Genomic DNA, 18,525 nt, shown 5'->3' with positions numbered 1-18,525 from the left:
GCTTTCGGTCTCGGCGTTTACATGGGCGGGGATCAAGTTGCCGTTCGGCCATGTCAATCAAATCAAATCACATTATCATGATGAGCCAGTTTATGGTAGAGTCTGACAGCCATCTATAACCAAGACTATCACTGTTAAGAACTAATATTAGTGTACGATGCATTGAATGACTGTTAGGAATGAGCAAGTTTGCAGAATAAAATTTGAAATTTGATAATTGACTCGAGCATGTTCATTGTAACATACACGCTCCCCTTTTTTTGACGTTTTTCTTTTCCCCTTCAAAAGCAAATACACAAATTTGAATAAAGAACAGACCATAAAAGAAGCATGGAACAAGGAGTAAGAAAAAATAAGAATAAAACGACCCGTCATGGCAAGCAAATCACACTGGATAACTTCCTCCATCCCCATTTTAATCATCTGTCAATATCAAACCTACTTCTTCAAAGAAGTACCACTGCCGACACTGCTATTATCAGTGGGACCGAGACCTAGGCTCTTCCGTGTAGCATCTCTGCGCTCATTCTCGAGCTCTTGGATGACTTCTTGCAGGATATGCTCAGGGACGCGCGAGTCAGGATCAATCGAGGCACGCTGCGCATTTATCTCACGGGTGTACTGCTCAATTGTTTTGCCGGTGTCGGTCTTAGGCTGGTACTTTTTCTTGAGGGGTTTGCGATGCTGGAAAGCATGGCGGGCCAGTAGGTGTTTGTTGTCTGGCACTGCGGGCTCAAGTCTTCTGCAACCACTCTTGGTTGGCGTGGCTGTGGCCATTTCCGGGGACTTGCCTTTGCTTGGAGTGCTCTTTTCGACTGGCTTAAGAGTTTCGGTGGTACCAGGAGACTTTGTATCGGCTGATTTTAGTGAGTCGGCTTGAGCTGGAGTCTGAAGTTTAGCGCCTTCCCGAGACTCATCGGTGTCTGGTGTCTTGCGGCCAGCCTCAGAGGAAGACCCAGCGCTTTCTTCATTCTTGGTGTCAATTCTCAATGGTGGCTTGGTCTCATCCATCAACTCTTCTTTCTTTTGATCAGGAGTTGGAGCACAGCTGGATTCGGTTTGCGGCGGGTTAGGCTCATTCTCAGGTTCAGTGGGTTTGTTCTGAGACTCAAGAGGCTCTTTCACAAGCGCGGCGGGCTCAATCTTAGTTTCAGTAGACTTGCTCACATTTGCTGTGCTAAGTCTTTCCTGTGAACCATCCAGAGCTTGCATAGAGACGGGCTCACTCTGGGTCTTAGCAGGAGCAGACACTGGAGCCATGTCGGAGCTTCCGTCGGTGTTGGGGTGGCGCGGCCGAACTAGTTGGCGACCTCTGTCAGTCTCAGGGGTCTGGACTTTAGTTTGTGTCAATACCGATTCGGATTCGTTGACTCTTGGCGGCGAATTGTTGTTCTGCTGACTTCCCATGCTAGAATGGCGACTACGAGGATATGCGTTGGACGGGTAAGGCTGGTTGTAATCAGGCTGCACGAAACAAGTACCTCCTGGGTGGCCGACCCAACTTGGCTGCATGCCCACGAAGGTGTCGTCAGCCGGGTAGGGCTCGTAGTAGAGTTGCCGGTGATGTTCGGTGTCAAACTGGGGCTGACTGGAGACAATTAAGGGACAGTCCCGACGAGGAGGCAATCGCCGGCGGCCGGGAACAGGACCTGCAACAGGCTGTGGCTGAGGCTGAGTGACAATTGGAGGATGACAATTGGAAGGCTGGTATGGTTGATTGCTCAAGAACACAGGAAATCCCGAGGCTGGCATAGCAGTGTAATCAGCATGGTATGGCGGGGGTGGAGGGCCTTCATGAATGGGAACTTGGTTAAACATGACAGGGGAATTGGGGAAGGCACCCGGAGCTACGAAGTTTTGATTGGGGTAGTTCGGCGGGAAGTTGTTGCCCTGATAGTTCAGGGGGAAGTTGTTGCCAGGGAAGTTTTGATAGTTGGGGTTGGGATAACCCTGGTTGAAGTTGTTCTGAAGGAAACCGTTGCCACCTGGGTAGTTCTGAGAGAAAGAACCGTGAGATGAATGTCCTTGGCCATTGAAGCTTTGACTGTGATTATGATTTGCAAAGGGTGTGTTTTGGTGTCTGGGGGCAGCACCAGGAGCATTTCGAAATCCGCCTCTATTGTTGCTGCCGCCACTGTTCCATGGACGGTGAAACGATCTGCGGCTACTGTTGTACCGCTGCTGATTGCCACGGGTTGGGGGAGGCTGGTTAGAATGCCTGTGTCCTGGAGCAGGGTAATCCTGAGGAAGCTGATTGTCGTTGGGGTCCATGGTGGGTCTGGTCATATAATACTCGGGGTGGTTTTGAAAATGCTATGGTCAAATGGTCAGTAGACTCAGGGCAAAATTGGACAATCGACTTACCTGAAGGGCATCTGCGTAATCGTCAGGGTATGCGAAAGTGACAACGCCAAAGGTAGTATCCTCCCCTTGTGGGTTAACGTAGTTTTCAATAATTATGCCCTCGAGACTACCAAGTCCCGTCAAGGCATCGACGATTATTGATTTATCGATGGGCTCGTCAGTGAGATAACCGAAGTGGGCAGTTCCTAAGTGAAAGAGAAGGTGAGAAGGTGTGAGAAAGAGAAAGTGTTCAGGTGCGAAGGTGCAAACGTGCAATGAAGTCCAACAAAAGGGAACTCACGTCTAGCCCTAGATGATTCTAATCTCAACATCCGATTATGAAGCATCAGATTTCCATTTTGTTTCAATGCAGAATTTGCTGCTTTGATGTCCTATTAAGTATGTTAGTATGTCATATCTCAGTATAAAAACACTGCACTGACTTCAAACTGTACAAATGCAACAGGTAGTTTCTTCAACCCCTGTGATAGTTTGATCTTAACATGACACCGGCCAAATGTAGAGATCATGTCTGTAAGATCTTCTTCCAACTTTTCAAGAGAAACCTTGATAGAGAGGCTAATCCGGTCAGTATATATATAGTATCAGATAGGACTTGACAATGTTTACTTTCCCACAAAAACACAACAATCAGGAAGAAAAAGGCCCTGTGCATTTCCCTTGGTTGGAGTTTGATTCATTCGGTCCGCACGTGGGAGGTATACCGGCTTCTCTTCCTCCTCTGGCTTGTCTGGATTGGCCGCCTTGACTGGCTCGACTGTCTTGACTGTAACTAGCTCAGTTGGCTTGGCATCAGACTGCTCTGGGGTACTAGGCTTCGAGCTACTGGACCCAGTGACACTAGATTCCGAAGCTGTATGTTCGTGGACATCTTGCTTTGGGATATCAGGCTCCGGGGTACTATGCCTAGAGACACTAGGCGCAGAGCCATTCGGTTCGACGTAATGAATAGCCATTGGGAGGTATATAATCAACGAGAGTAACTAGATATTTGTATTGTGATAAACGAATGGCTTAACCGCGGTAAACGAGCGTGGTATGGATGTATGATAGAAAAGGAAGAGAGAAAAGAACCAGATATCAAGACAACTACGGGGAATATCTATGAGATCTCCGTCGCTATATTGGGATAAATATGAAAATATTCGATTTCCAAGAATGGGACCCCCCAGCAGAGACAAGTAGTATAAAGCTAACCACGGTGTATTTCTGGGGAGTGCTCTTATAGGACTAGTATGAAGCGATTTTGACTCAGAATCAAGCCTTATCTAGGGCTCTGCAGTCCAGAAGACCACCCAACCACTGGGTCAAGTCAAATATCCAGGATAGTAATCGGAGCCGGGCCCTCATGAAGAGGTTTATCGCGCATATTATCCATGACTCTTCAGATAAAGTTGGCCATGAAGTCTGGATGTCCCTCCCAAAAAGGAAATACGCGTCATGCCGATTCAGGCGTCGGCCTGGCGAAGCATAAGATATCCTTTTGAGGATCAGAATGTCGTCAGCCATCGGCATTTGCATGGCATTTGATAGCAGTACTAAGCCCAACAAGGACAAAGGAAGATCTTTGAAGTCTTCAAGATGCTGGTTAGTGCATTTTTAGCGTAAATTTTGAATATCGAGTTCCAAATCCCTGGGCGGTAAGCTGCAACATAATGACGTGTATATTATTGAGATGTAAAGCTCCAAGTGTGTATATTATAGGAATAATGAAATGAAGTATAGCACAAAGAGAAAAGGGAGAGATCAAACATCCCAAACACTATCTTATCAGTTCGCGCCACCTCGGAAGCCGACTGCCCAGATATTAACTGCAACCCCAAACATACTGGGCTTCTCCCTCTCACAATTACAATATGTTTCCAACTCGACGTTTAGCCCAAGGCGGGTTCTTCAAACGCAGCGCTGATGAGTTCGGGCGTCTATCAAAGATCGGTAAAGTTGTGTCAATGCCGTCAGTCTTGCACCTCGAACTAATTTGCCGCAGCTTGGAACACGGAAGCCCTCCACACCCCAACTAAACCTTATACGCTCCTGAATTTTGAAGACGAGGGTACCGTTACAGGATGCAAGACCATGGCCGACCGTGCAGTAGGAGGCTTCAGCACAGCCAGCCTAGACTATGAACCCGCTGAACCTTCTTCAAATACTCCCTCGCATGCGCGCTTCCACGGTAGCATCTCAACCAAGCTTCCTGACAACTGGCGCGTCGAAAGAACTGGTATGTACTTCCTGCTACCTAGGTAGCGACACATGCAAGTGGTCTAGAACACAAAAAAAGAAGAAAAAAGAAAACAACTAATACCCGTAACCCAGGCTACGCCGCGTTCCGCAACCAAGATCGAGGCTTCTGGCTCTTTGGCCGGCTCTTCTGGGACGTCGATCCCTACGCGTACCTTGCCCTGCGCATCAAGTCCGACGGCCGCCGGTATACTGTCAACGTGCAGACGGACGCGGTCGTTGAGACGGATATCCACCAGCACAGACTATACACACGACACCACCGCCTGCTCGACACACCAAAGTCACAGGAGGAATATGACTTCCAGGCAGACTCACCCGATGCCGTTGAAGACCTATATCCTAGTGGCATGCCCGCTGCGCTTTCAGACATTCCACCTGAATCGACCGTCATTTCTACCTCTACCAGTACAACGACGTCTGGCTCAAATGGATGGGAGACTGTTCTCTTGCCTTTTAACTCGTTTGTGCGCACCAATCACGGCTTTGTCATTGAGCCTCAGACCTCTTTGACTAAGCAGCGTGTTAAGAGTATTGGGATTGGTCTCACGGACCGTGTTGAAGGCCCATTTGATCTACGCATTCATAAGATCTGGGCCACAAATGGCATTAGTGAGGCGGAGATTGAAGAGGAGCGGCGTATTTGTGGTGAACATGCGCTACCTCTTGATGAGGGTGTTAGCTCTGGTTGGGTCGATAAGCCCGTGGAGAAGTCGGTAAAGGAAGAGAACAAGAAACAGGATCGAGATTCGAATAAGAAGGGTCTCAAGGGGTTGAAGTCTGAGTGGGAGTAAAGGTACAAGATATGGCCATATATGTGTATAATAATCCCTGCTTCCTCCACGGCCACCATTGGACATGATACTTAAATTTCATTCTCATCCCGAATCAATCATAAAGCACAAAAGTCTAAACTTGAATCATATATATCCCTCCAATAAAGAGAGCTTAACCGTATACACCACTCTAGATTTTACCACCGGTGATCTTCTCCCAAGCCTCCTTGTACTTCTCCGCCGTCTTGAGCGCAATATCATCAGGCATGCGCACACCCTCCTTACCCTTAAGACCTTCACTGACCAACCAGTCACGCAGGAACTGCTTGTCGAAGCTGGCCTGGCCGCGACCCACAGCGTAAGATTCCTTAGGCCAGAAGCGGGAGGAGTCGGGCGTCAGGACTTCATCAGCCAGCACGACTTCACCAGTCTCCTCGTCGACTCCAAACTCAAACTTGGTATCGGCGATGATCACACCCCGCGCAAGGGCATACTCGTGCGCTGTCTTGTAGAGCTCAATGGCCATCTTGGCAACAGTTGAGGCATAGGGCTCACCCAGGATGGCGACAGCTGTGAGTGATAGATGTTAGATGGAGGTCTTGTCCCGGTATACTATACATCCAATACAGATATCTCAAGTCAATGAATTCGATGAAAAGAACATACCCTGATCTGGATGAATATTCTCATCGTGCTCGCCCTGCTCTGCCTTTGTGCTGGGGGTGTAGATAGGGCCGTCGGGGAAAGCCTGGCTCTCTTGGAGACCGGCGGGGACCTGGATTCCATGCACGGTCCCGGACTTCTTGTATTCATTCCATGCCGAGCCGGTGATGTAGCCGCGGACAATTGCCTCAATGGGGAGGATGCGCAGCTTGCGCACCTGCATACTCCGGTTCTGCAAGACAGGACGGAGGGATTCCGGGATCTGGGGCGGGAGGTCGAGGGTGATGAAGTGGGTGCGGAGGGAGGGGTTGGCCTCCGTCAGGGCCTTGAACCATGTCTGCGTGCAGAGGGTGAGAAGAACACCCTTGTTAGGGATACCCTATTTTTTTTTAAAAAAAAGATCAGCATTAGCAACAAGTCTCATTAAACACTTGTGGTGTGGGTGTGGGGAATTGTATACATTCTCCATGATCACATCGTAGGCGGAGATGCGGTCGGTTGCAACGAAGAGGAGGGTCTTATCGTCGACTTCATAGAGGTCGCGGACCTTTCCTCTAGCGACAAGTGGCAAGGCACCCTGCAAATCTGTGCTAGTCAGAGCTTGAGCCATTGTTCAATTGTTCAATTGGTGAGTTGCAGAGGAAAGTAGTTATGCGTCATCTTTTTTTCCCGAGTGCTTGTCCCGCATTGCGTGCCTTACAGCCTTGTAGCCTCAGGTGTCAATCAATCATCCCCAACACGCGCACCCTTGGAACAATACCGTTTATAGAACACAGTAAGATGTGGCAGCCATAGCGAAGGCAAAATGACGCGTTATTTGACTCCCTGGAGAGTCTCTTTGCTATGTCTGGTCACCCTCTACACTGAAGGGGTCGTGCCTAATTCTTCTGCTATTCACGTCCTCTCGTTCCTCACAGCGGGTCTGTTCCCACTAGATGCCGCCGATAAGCAATGGGAGGAGCATTACTTGCCGACAATTTCAGAGCTTGAAGAATGCCTGTCTCGCCATGAGTCCTCTATTCCTGGGCGCACGCTCTGGGACTTGTTTCTGAAGAACCTCTGGTCGATCGACTCGCTGGATGCGCTGGAAACTTTCTTCGGCGAGGTTATCCCGTCGCTCCTGGCTAAATCACGCGAGGACCTGATCCATGACAGGGATAATGGAATTGCACCAGTGGCCGATGATCGCATGCGCTTGTCTAGGACTTCGCCGCTTGGCGCGTTCGTACGGAGAGCTTATCTTGAGTATACGCGGCTGCAGTTTCACGATTCTGTGAAGCTCTGGGCGGGATTCGTCAAATACCGCCTGCCCACATACAGCTACTGGAGTCGTAGACATCGTGAGGCTGAGGAAATCGCCATTGATGTTAATCTACGCGACCTGGGACTGGATTCAACCAGCCACCTTTCACAGGTGGTGTATGGTAACATCGAAGATGATGAGGATGGGGAGGGAGAGGTCAGTGCCAAGGATGCAGAGCGACTGATCGAGTTCCAAGTTGGTGAACTACAAAGTATACAATTCTTTTCCGACTTGTCATGCCCATGTGCTAACAGATACAGGAATGGGAGGCAGAGTCCCGGATGAAATGAGGGCCCAGCTGAAACGCATCATGGCCTCAGAATCTTCAGTCCCAGTAATGATGTATTATCTGGAGTACGTTCTTGTATAGATTATTATTGATGTGCATTGTGATTGACAAAATGCCAGATATCTTGACGCCTGGAGGGCCGGAGACTATACTTCAGCCTTCGACAATCTCCATCGCTACTTCGACTACACCATGCACGCGAACCTCGACCGAAGTGCATACCAATTTGCCCTTCTGAACCTGGCTATCATGCAAGCGGATTTTGAGTGTTTCAATGAAGCTATCTCAGCGGTGCAAGAGGCCGTAGCAATTGCTCGCGAGTCTCACGATATGAATTGCCTGAACTTCTGCATGAGCTGGCTTTATCACTTTGGCAAAGCTTTTCCAGAGCAGATGCGGGAAGTTCAGAACAGTGGCATGCTGGGTAATGAAAAAGAAGGCCTCGCTTTCCTGAAGGCCAAGTCCAAGGAGACTGACATGTGGTCTCTCATGAGTACCACATTACTCAGCGAAGCTAAGTTGGAGATGCAGCAAGTAAGGATTCTTGTTTCCCTTTGATCAAGTTGGCGCTAACGATGAACAGGGAGAGAGTCTTGCATCAATTGTCGAGTCCTTCGTGCGAGCATCCCACGTCAATGTGACAAAGGGCTTTACGACTCCCACAGGCGCATACATGCTGTTACAGGGCTCCATGTACGCTAGGATAGGTATGGTACTAAGTGTATAGTAATTGTGATGGCGCTAATACAGCCGACAGGAGCTACTCACCTTGCTTGGCTAAATACCGAGATATTTCGCGAGTGCTATTCGGAGGGTCAACCTCATGAAGACTTTGTCAAGATCACATTCCAAAATTGCCAAATAGTATGTCAGCTGCCTTTTTCTGGAAGCGTATGACAGAAATGCTGATTCATCACCTACAGTTAGCACAGAAAGGCAATTATAAGGAGGCATTCACACGGATGAATAAGATTGATCCCGAGAAGCTCCGAGCTTTCAGTTACAACAACACGTGGACCTTTTTCTCAGGGCTACTGCAATTGCGACGACAAATCTGTCGGTAAGTAGCCCCAACTATATTACCGGTTCCTCCATTGCTCACAACCTACAGCGACGACAAGGTGGCCGTCGAACACATTCTATCCCAACTCCAGGCAGTGCAACTCCGCGACTTCGACATGCGCCTGCTTTTAGCCTTCTATTCAATAGAATTCACCATGCGCCAAGGCGACTACGGTCGCGCCTTGAGAATGGTCGAGCAAGCCGCGCACTCGATGCAACCAGAGAACTTCGATGTCCACTCCCAAGTCAGGTTCCTCTGCCTAAAAGCACAAATCCTCGGCAAATCCGGCCAACCTCAACGCGGCTTCTCCCTCGCCATGCGTGCAGCCCACATCGCGCATCGCTCAAAAGTCCTCGCCGACCTCTGGGAAGCCATCTGCACCCTAGCGACGGTGTTACTGAGTCTTCGTGAATTCGAAGCTACGGGCCAACTAGTCGAGAGCATCATGCCCCAGGTTCTGGAGTCAGAACATTACGCCCTCATCGCACAGGCGTATTCACTTCTCGTCGATGCAAATATGGGCATGGCGGGGGAGCTGTGGAGCTTGCAGGGCCGGGACTCGACATCTGCAAGGAACGAGTATATCAACCGTGCTCTCGGGTATATTGACTCGGCATATGATCATTTCGAGGAAATTGAGGATATCAAGGGCCAGACGGAGATGATGGCTAAGAAGGCCACTGTTATGCATCTTACGGGCGACCCGGTATTGGCTAATGATTATGCTGCCAAGTACCTGGATCTGCGGAGACGACGTACTGAAACATGAACCTCACACAATAATATACCCTTAATTGTCTGATCATCGGTAGTCAATCCGTTCAAAAAGTCGAATACCACGAAACTATATATAGCAATGAGGATCAAAATTAAATTGTCGAGGCTGACCAGAGAGAGAAACGGGTGACAAACTACGCGGGAAGGCCTAACTAGTACTGTACTCCGGGCTAATGAGAACGGATCCTATTGCCTAGCTCTACTACTGTCAATCATGTCTTAATCTGAGCTGCTCGCCCGTCTTAATACGAATAGGGGCCCTCGGTCAGACCTCTTCGCCCGACACCCCAATTATAATGCCTCTAGCACAGCCCTGCGAGATATCGCCCCGGTTTATATTAAGTCTACCCGTGCCTGTCAGCCTCATACTCCCGCTCCCGCCGCCATCATCTTTCTTTTGTTTTCATTCACCTGCAACATAGGAAATTCTAACATCCTCCGACTAAGTTCTCTATCATATCACTGTTAAAGATTGAAAATATGTCACGCTTCTTTCAGCTCTTTATCTTTCTCTCGGGCCTCATCTCGACTGTCAATGGAGCTGAAAAGACAAATTATATGATCAACCCTGTCTACGAAAACGAAAAAAGCCCTGTTTGGACATTGGGTGACCAGAAAGTGATTGAATGGAAGACAGATCTACCTGCATACAACGTCTCTATATGGCAAGAGGATCCAGTAAAGAGAGCCGCCTACCACGGAGGCAATGTATTTGGTAGGCTGGAGAACCAACAACTAGAAACTGCAGGACTGACAAGAGCCAGCTCAAATCGGCGAAAAGTATCAAGTGTCAAACTTCACCTGGGTTGTTCAACTCTACAGCTTTGACCTCGATTTTTCAAACAAATTCATGTTCTGGATCAACCATGGCGGATCAACCGCTTTCACCTCGGCCTATTTTTACATAGCCAGAAACTCATCGACTGGAACGACTACCGCTTCCACTTTGGCACCTTCACCGTCTTCTACTAATACTACCGCCCCGAACGATCAACAAATCGCCAGCCCGACCGATCAACCGACAGGACTCTCGACGACAGCAAAGCTTGCCCTTGGACTCGGACTCGGCATAGGCATTCCTATCCTAGCCGCACTGGGTGTACTAATTTGGTTGAGAGCTAGGCAATTAAAAGCAACCCAGCAGGCTGCTGGCATGGTAGCTTCTCACGGGGTGGGAATGCAGCAACAACGAGGTCCCAACATGAATATAGGAGAGATGCATGGAACCGACTCGACTGGTTTCCGTTCGGAGCTGCCCCAGGATGTTAGTGGGAAATCACTTCGCAGTGAATTACCAGCTCGGCATTATGAGTGAGCGGGTGGATGGATGAGCTGCATATTCCATCACGAGGAATTTATCTCGATAGAATGACGTTGGACTAGGAGGTTCAGTGTAAAGTGTGAGTGGTTCACTATTATTACTGATATCAAATTACGAAAACACAATTTCTCTCTATGCGTTCATGTGTGTAGCATTGCTATGGTCCATGTCAGGACATGGAGAGTTCTAAAGCAATTTGAAACGCCCTTGTTTACCACTTGGTCCGTTCCGATATGAAATAAGTGTGCCTTGTTTGTCTCAAGCCACCGAAGATATCATTTACTGTAAAATATAGTATGTGCTAGAGGCAGCAGGGTATATATTCCCTTTTGTCTTATAGTGTATAGATGAAACAAGGATTATCTTCCGTGAGATCAAGCCATCTAAGGGCGCGGACGAAGCCGAAACACAATACCGAGACCATCATTCAGAATAGCGTGCAATGAAGAACCGAGGGGTGACTGGTGAGTAGAAGATAGGATAATATCATAGGTATAGGGCGGATCGTCTGTAGGGCCTCCAAGTTCGAGTTATGTTCTTTTGGACTCAATGCTGGCTCTGAATACTCGGCTGTTTCCGATTGCTAATATTATAGTTCCTGTTGGTATAGGCTCAGGGAGAATGAAGGCCTATACAAAATAATCTAGATGCTATGGCCAGTGCCAAAGCTCATATAAAGTTCGGATCTCTTATGTTCTCGGCCGATAGCTATAAGAAAGTACTTTAAATCCCCGAACAATTCTATTCCCCGACACTTTCCTTTCCACATTCTTATCCACGTTTAGCCCCCACGTTCTCCCGGCTCAGAGAGTACACACTTCCAGCTTCTAGGTAGAATCTGGAAGTGAGTGTGTAAATAGTAATACTAAAGTGGTATACAGAACTTCACGAGCTCTTTACATATCATTTTTGTAAGGTATCAAGTGCGCTTTTTACCCCGTTAGATAGCCGGAGACCAGCCGTCCGGTGTCCACCCGAGCGTTAACTTCCGGAATCCGAACTTTAAAAAGAGACAATCTCGTGCCGGGACTAGAATCTATAGTGCAATTAAATTCCAAGTTTGTCTTCTTACTCACTCGCAATGCTGAAATCCCCAGAAAGAAAACGGAGTCCACTCCCCAACTCCAAAAGCTCCGTGAAAACTAGCCGCAGAGCCCCCCAGACCTCCCCAGTACTCATATCAGAACAAAATCAAACATCTAAACCCAAATCGAACGACCAAACCACCCCCGAGCTCCCAGCCCCACCATTCCGCAGCGTCTCCGCCTGCAACAGATGTCGTCTCCGTAAACACCGCTGCGACCAGCGCCTCCCACGCTGTGAGTCATGCGAAAAAGCTCAAGTCCGCTGCGTGGGCTACGACCCCCTCACCAAGCAAGAGGTACCACGTAGCTATGTGGCCTTTCTCGAAAGCCGCGTCAACTATCTCAACCAGGTCCTCATCGACCACGGCATCGGGTTCAAGCCCGCTATCGCGTATGACGAGGAAGAAGCACTGAAGATGGAGGCCGGCCAGTCGCCGAGGTTTGAATCTCGCGGGCTGAGGAATGCGAGAGAACCGCGAGAGCAGAGCCAAATCGGGATGGGGGCGCGGACGTCCCGTAAAAGGAAATTACCTCAGTATTCCGAGGATACCATCCCGACGAGACAGGTCAAACGCTTGGCGCAGCTAAACGTTCTTCTCACGGAGTTGTTGACGGATGGCTGTGAACATCGCCAATGTGCCCGCGATCCCGGGAGGGGTTATATGCGTGCTGCTCGTAGGCATCGCGCGCAGGAGGACCCTCTTGATCAGAGATTGCCGTGGTCTCCGCGGAGCTTGGATTCGATGGATCATAGTGATAGCCGTGGAACTAGATCTGAGTCGCCGGTGTCCTTGCATGAGTCATATCGATATCCAAGGACGAGACCTGGGCGCGGCTCGTCTCTGCTCGGTGCTGGATCTATCCCGGAATCAGATCATGGGCGTGAAGGACACGACGCAAAGACACAGCCCGAGGTCGAGCTTGATTCGGTAGATGTCGACTCTGGGTCTATTGCTGGGGGGAGTAAATTGAGAAATACCAATATCGATCGAGAGGTGAATGTTCCGAGTCGTGGCTCGTCCCCAGAGAAGGATGATCGATCTGGTCCTGAGCCCAAGTTTGATATTGCTGCCGATCTTCTTCGGGGGCGGAGGGAAAGGGAGAGGGCTAACTATGACTTGCTGGATGAGTTCCTTGTTGATTGGGCGGATTGATTATCTTTTTTTTTCTTTTTTTTCTGGAAGGGTGTGTATATATATAAATGAATGTAATTATTAGCCGAATAGGCTGGGTTTAGGATATAATATGTTGGTTGTAATTTTTATTTATACGCTTGCTAACCAGGAGCATCCATACTTTTGAAGGTCAGAGGTGAAGAAAATATAAAAAGTATCCATTCTGTCAAGGCTAAATTCCACAGCAAACCAATTTCTCAATCATTATCGTCATCACAGTGCTAAAAAAAAGAAAACACAATATCAAAATATATATCGCAAATGGGGTTCTCCCTTCCCGACTTACCAGCCCTACACAGCGATTGCCGTTACAGTGGAGAGACCGGTACCCATAGAGTCCTTGAAAGTGTCGACCTCAGCACCATAGCTGTGTGTACCCGTACGCAGAGCGACGCTATCTTGATCTTTGGTGACAGCAACGTCCCCAGAAAGACTATGCTTTGCGGGCCAGATTTGATGACCCACAGCCTCCTCCTTAGCATAGTGTTCTGTGACGACCTCACGCACAGTCTTCTGGAAATGGAGCGGACCCTTCTCCATCTCTGGATGAAGCTGGCCGTTGACAAAGACACCAGCGTTGAGATTCTTCTGCGAGTTCACACACAGGTACTTGTCCTCGGACATGATTCGCTTGTACATGTCGCTAATAAGGTTGAAGGCCTCATCGGTGGCATCCTTGTGGCGGTAGACTTCATAGCGCATTACACATTGTGTTGGGCTGGTAGGAGTGAATCGCTGCATGAAGAAGAAATTGGGACTATGGGGGGAGGGTCAATGTTAGCTCTTGATTGAGTCTGATGGGAAAAGATATCCTCACGAGATATTGAACGAGGCATTAGGCCAGAAATAGGTAGTCGCTATGCGGAAACCCTTCGCGACCTGGTCGGGTCGTGGGGCGCCATAATGTTGGATGTGGCCGGCCTTGGTCTGGACATAGTAGGAGTTGAGGTCGGCGATGGTGGGGATGTCGGGGTGAGCGACGCGACAGTGGTAGCACTCATTGTAGTTGTCGGCTAGGATCTTCCAGTTGAACTCGCCCTCCATATCCCATGTGTGGTCGAAGACGTATTCCTCGAAGTTATAGTGCTCGAACCGGGGCTGCTCATCGACACCGTCGAAGTCATCTTTCCAGGCAACTTCGGGGGTCTCGCTAACGTCTAGATTCACCCAGACAAAACCATTGCGGTCAATGTGTACATGGGCGGGGAAGAGATCATTGCTATGGAATGCGTTGATCTTTCCGTTGTTGTCTTTGGCAACGATGAACTCGTAGCCGGCGGCGTCGTAGCGGACACAGTCACCAGTGTTGGGGACTCGGTGCTTGTGCGTAGTAAGAAGCCACTTCCGGGAGAAGATAGACCGTCGTTCAAGCTCGTACATATCTTTGGATGTGTACCAGGAAGCGGGCAGAGCACGGATAGGCTTCTCATCCTTCGCTGGAACAGCGGAGGTACCAAAGTAGTTCCTCAAGAATGACATTGCGAATATAAATCCCAGTAGATGTGCAATTTAGTTAAGAATGGTGAGACTGAGCTTTCAACTGTGATAATTGCACTTTATTGACTACATCTGAACTCGGAGGCCTCTACTCTTCTAAATAGCCATCACAATCACAACCAACTCATGAACCACGGAGCTTGGAACAATCCATCCGATGTATAACCCGGATCTCAACCTTTCGAATCCGAGTCCCATGACATAGTTGGAGGCTCATTGGATTCAGATGGCCATTTCTTGGGGGAGATATACATGGACACCGATCAGGTGATCGGTAGGCTGCAAACTGGACCGAGTGGCTTGAAGCCTATCAAACACGCCTCCCATTAAGAGGATGTCTGGAGTGTGGCAAGACGGGCTGATAAAGCCCCGAACCGTCGACGGTTCGGGGGGTAAATCCGACTCCGGCGCTTTACGGAATACACGTACCTTAACTACATGGCTGTGTTTATTGCCAAGTGAAGGGGCTGGAAAACCGGGCTATGGTGAGTCCGGCCTAAGACCTTCTGGATTATTGAACATAAGCTAATGGTAATCGAGGGATGGTATTCATTCCGGCATCGCCGGCGCTAGACCAGTAATCACGAGAACCCGCAGGGGTCGTCATCCTTGGCTGTAGCGGCGCTTTTCTGGGGAGACCAAAATCGTTCACCAGTTAGTCACATCAGTATCAAAACAGAGGTTCCTCGACTAAACCTCGATTTTCAAAGACCCAGAAAGTGAAAGGTTCATTTGCCAATGAAAGTGATGTTCCGAGGAAGAGAGATCCGTACTTTGGCGATCAGGGGGGTTCAACAAAGCGTGAGACTGCGCTAACGTCCGAGCTAGTAACAGGCCCTTGTTTTGTATTTCAAAATACTCTGTACGGAGAAACGTCCAAGTTGTTATCTGAACTTCGAAAATCTCGGTCTGGGCACGTCAAGCTTTCCAAGGTGGTGTCCCTGCATGAGCTCTAGGCCAAGCAACGTCATCAAAACAGCGGTGACAAGACAGCTAGCTCTGGAGCGAACATGTCAGATAAAACTGGTCAAGATGCATTGGCGATCAATGGGCACTAGATAAGCAATAAAGCAGGGAGGACGGCAAAGGGTATTAGGCCTCAATGCAGAATTAATTTCGGTAAATAAATAAAAAAAAGAGATTGCAAAATACATTCGGTTCGAACTTCAAGCGCTTAGACCAAGTGATTTGCCGAGATCGACATGCATCACCGACTATTTATGTACGTCTAGACCGGATCTTAGGCCGCAGGACATGACTTTCCATTTCCATTTTAGTGCTCACTCCTCGCCGCTTTTTGATCACTAAAACTGAGCACGTCCCTAGTTAGTTAACTTATGCATTGGATGATCATTATATAAGCCGGACGAACTTAAGCGTGAGCTAGTTAAGCGCTCTGACTTCCAAGGTGAGCACGACCTAATTATCACATAAGCTCAAGGGCTTGCTCAGGGAGCGTCACTTAAGCAAAGTTGGAAGTTGGCGAGTAGCTAAGTCAGTAGCTCACCTTAATAAAATACACCGCGCTAGCCCTATCCTAATTAGTCTATACTAATATATTGTAAAGAGATACTAGTTACCTCTTTATCCCTGGATCGCACTCGTCACGATGAGGTATCTAGCTATCCTCCGAGTCCTGTTCCGGACACTTGTAGTTGTCAGGATGATCACAGGGTCGATCCTTGGTAGCCCTCAAAGAAGCTCGAGACAAAGTTAAATGTACATCAAGATCCTGGTTCCGCCTCCATAGCACTTTTCCTTTACACTTTTTATCGTAGGGACTAGTGCAGAAGTTCAGAAATTTGTGCTCCAAGGCCGTTTGAAGCCAGGAGTATAGATAGAGCTAATAGGCCAGCTCAGACTGACCGATTCGCCATCACTGCATTTCTTATAGGCCTTTTAAACAACATCCGGTGTCAACAGATTGATGCAACCAAGGTGGTCTTTGTTTCTTACCATTGTCAATGACACCCTAGCAAAGGTGGATGAAATAGATTGGATGATGATAAACCATGGGACATTCGAAGAGGATACGGATATGTTCACTCTTATATATTTACTCCCCAAACTTCCGTTTCTATCATATGATGTAGAGCTAAGGCCGTATCTGCCATTATGCGAATGAATGTGTGAGATAATGAAACCGTCTATAACGACAATCACACAAAGAACCTGGGGAAAACAGGGTTTGGGTATGGTTGACTACCTACTAGTCCTGTTTGGGGTTCCTTGAGGGTACTAAGCCTATTGTGCAACCTCAATCCATCGAACTGTTTGCTTGCCTATACATCAGGCGCCCCGGTAAAAGTTTTTAAGTACTCGAGCTACAAATTCTTTATCATTTCTCAGTCCAATCCCCACTGCGTTCTTCTACCTTCCATATTGCCTCTACTTTTCTCATATACTAGATTTACAACCTTCACTTCTTTCTCTGATCACTTTGACGTTTTGTAAATGCCTTCTCCAACCAAGAAATCCAAACGCAAGAGTCTCACCGATGTTTTCCAACGTCTCGAGATAAAAAGCAATCCTCCCGCACCCTCTCCTCGCTTCAACATTGCCAAGTCGCTGTCCCAATGCATGCAGTCAACTTTCCGCATTGGCAACGGCACTGTCTGCCCTCGCAGTATCCGTGGTGTTCAACCCCAATTTACGATTTCAATGGACGAGGCCTATGATTACAAAATTGGTTCGAATGAGTTCGATCCTGAAACCACTTTCCCGGAAATCACTTCCCTCAGCGATGAACTTTCAGCCATTCTGCAGAAGAGACCTACTCCTATCCAAGAGACCGAGTTCGAGAACCATATTCTAAAGTGCCTTATAACCATGGTTTACGGGTCGAATAGGATCGAACGTGCCGGGGGTGGTTTCCAACTCACATTCAAGCTTTGTCTAGCAGTTTTTCGCGGAGAAGAGGTACCAGAGGACGTCGGAGAAACTGAGGAGGAGTTCGTCGAATTAAAGAAAAGTCTCCTACGCGCCGACCTGCCAGCAAATGTTCTAGCAGTCATACAAAGTCGCCGCGAAATCATCCAACATGCGAAGGCTGCCTCGTATATTATCACCCAACTTTGCCTCAACGACAAAGATCTCACAGAAGAGATAATTCTGCAAACGCACAAAATTCTTACGCACAAAGTTAATGCTGAAGGAACTCCCTGGGGAGAGTACAGTGGGGTCTATCGTTCGGATGAAGTCAGTGTCGGCTTACACCAGTTTCCCCATCCCAGCCTCGTGCCATATAAGATGAAAGCCATGATAGATGAGCTTCAATACGATTTCAAAGAGGTCATTGCTAAAGGAGAAATCGACCCGATTTCTCTTCTTAGGGTGAGCGACCTTCCTTTTGTGTTTCAAATGACGTGCAGATTATCAACTACAGTTATGGCATAAGTTTGGATAATTCCTTCTTACATCCGCCACACGAGGCGTTATTGTTAACCTTCCTAAAAGAGAAGAGCTAAATAGGCACGCTGCTGTTCCGTTAAGTGTGATCCCGAACGGATGTTAGGGCTTAGTATATGTTAAATAGTTATAGTTAGTTACGTACCTAGAGCCATGATTACATAGCATAAATGACAACATACAGGATTAATAAATCCTCCGGGTATGCAGGTGTTCTTGCGCCGACAAGTGAGCAAGTCTTTGCACTCACCGAGCACAACCTGAGCATTATTTTGGCATTACTAAGCATACATATGCTGTGAGCTACTCAGTGAGCAGGACCCTGAGCGCCCTCATAAAGCGGCGGCACGCCGATCGGAAAATTGGCACCCACGGCCTAAAACCCGGTACATACAGGTGCATATGTACACAGCCTCAACGACAAGTCACTTTTTTTTTTTTTTTTTTTTTGGAGATCAGCATATGTATTTTATGTATAATCAAGACCAAATGTGCAGTACGCGCACACACACCCGAAACGAAGTCACAGAGCTGAACGCCAAATACCCAAATAGATAAATACA

General features: G+C 48.2%; 8 protein-coding genes across 8 annotated transcripts; 5 read left to right on the top strand and 3 right to left on the bottom strand.

The window, feature by feature from the left end:
• Nucleotides 1–438: 438 nt before the first annotated feature.
• Nucleotides 439–3,320, bottom strand: N7447_009019 (uncharacterized protein; the record flags this gene model as incomplete). The annotated part of the gene is made up of 5 exons (XM_057233281.1): nucleotides 439–2,313; nucleotides 2,365–2,549; nucleotides 2,645–2,735; nucleotides 2,787–2,922; nucleotides 2,974–3,320. 5 exons carry the CDS (start codon nucleotides 3,318–3,320, stop codon nucleotides 439–441), a joined length of 2,634 nt encoding a protein of 877 aa, XP_057082823.1.
• Nucleotides 3,321–4,220: 900 nt separating this feature from the next.
• N7447_009018 (CIA30 family protein) lies at nucleotides 4,221–5,399 on the top strand (the record flags this gene model as incomplete). The annotated part of the gene is made up of 3 exons (XM_057233280.1): nucleotides 4,221–4,299; nucleotides 4,352–4,585; nucleotides 4,681–5,399. 3 exons carry the CDS (start codon nucleotides 4,221–4,223, stop codon nucleotides 5,397–5,399), a joined length of 1,032 nt encoding a protein of 343 aa, XP_057082822.1.
• Nucleotides 5,400–5,571: 172 nt separating this feature from the next.
• On the bottom strand, nucleotides 5,572–6,654 carry N7447_009017 (phosphoribosylaminoimidazolesuccinocarboxamide synthase; the record flags this gene model as incomplete). The annotated part of the gene is made up of 3 exons (XM_057233279.1): nucleotides 5,572–5,951; nucleotides 6,048–6,423; nucleotides 6,505–6,654. 3 exons carry the CDS (start codon nucleotides 6,652–6,654, stop codon nucleotides 5,572–5,574), a joined length of 906 nt encoding a protein of 301 aa, XP_057082821.1.
• A 195-nt stretch (nucleotides 6,655–6,849) lies between these two features.
• On the top strand, nucleotides 6,850–9,468 carry N7447_009016 (putative anaphase-promoting complex subunit Apc5; the record flags this gene model as incomplete). Its single annotated transcript, XM_057233278.1, has 7 exons — nucleotides 6,850–7,558; nucleotides 7,608–7,701; nucleotides 7,756–8,170; nucleotides 8,220–8,343; nucleotides 8,394–8,500; nucleotides 8,560–8,696; nucleotides 8,748–9,468. 7 exons carry the CDS (start codon nucleotides 6,850–6,852, stop codon nucleotides 9,466–9,468), a joined length of 2,307 nt encoding a protein of 768 aa, XP_057082820.1.
• A 488-nt stretch (nucleotides 9,469–9,956) lies between these two features.
• N7447_009015 (uncharacterized protein) lies at nucleotides 9,957–10,791 on the top strand (the record flags this gene model as incomplete). The annotated part of the gene is made up of 2 exons (XM_057233277.1): nucleotides 9,957–10,191; nucleotides 10,241–10,791. 2 exons carry the CDS (start codon nucleotides 9,957–9,959, stop codon nucleotides 10,789–10,791), a joined length of 786 nt encoding a protein of 261 aa, XP_057082819.1.
• Nucleotides 10,792–11,878: 1,087 nt separating this feature from the next.
• N7447_009014 (uncharacterized protein) lies at nucleotides 11,879–13,036 on the top strand (the record flags this gene model as incomplete). The annotated part of the gene is made up of 1 exon (XM_057233276.1): nucleotides 11,879–13,036. One exon carries the CDS (start codon nucleotides 11,879–11,881, stop codon nucleotides 13,034–13,036), a length of 1,158 nt encoding a protein of 385 aa, XP_057082818.1.
• A 312-nt stretch (nucleotides 13,037–13,348) lies between these two features.
• On the bottom strand, nucleotides 13,349–14,536 carry N7447_009013 (RHO alpha subunit C-terminal catalytic domain-containing protein; the record flags this gene model as incomplete). Its single annotated transcript, XM_057233275.1, has 2 exons — nucleotides 13,349–13,814; nucleotides 13,875–14,536. The coding sequence occupies 2 exons, from the start codon at nucleotides 14,534–14,536 to the stop codon at nucleotides 13,349–13,351; spliced, it is 1,128 nt and encodes a 375-aa protein (XP_057082817.1).
• Nucleotides 14,537–17,008: 2,472 nt separating this feature from the next.
• N7447_009012 (uncharacterized protein) lies at nucleotides 17,009–17,950 on the top strand (the record flags this gene model as incomplete). The annotated part of the gene is made up of 1 exon (XM_057233274.1): nucleotides 17,009–17,950. One exon carries the CDS (start codon nucleotides 17,009–17,011, stop codon nucleotides 17,948–17,950), a length of 942 nt encoding a protein of 313 aa, XP_057082816.1.
• Between the last annotated feature and the right edge of the window lie 575 nt (nucleotides 17,951–18,525).

Source organism: Penicillium robsamsonii (genome assembly GCF_028829455.1).
Source record: "Penicillium robsamsonii strain IBT 29466 chromosome Unknown utg000005l_segment0_segment0, whole genome shotgun sequence".
In the NCBI taxonomy this organism is placed as follows: domain Eukaryota; kingdom Fungi; phylum Ascomycota; class Eurotiomycetes; order Eurotiales; family Aspergillaceae; genus Penicillium; species Penicillium robsamsonii.
The sequence above is the reverse complement of the archived record's forward strand: the minus strand, read 5'-3'. Positions and strand labels throughout refer to the sequence as shown.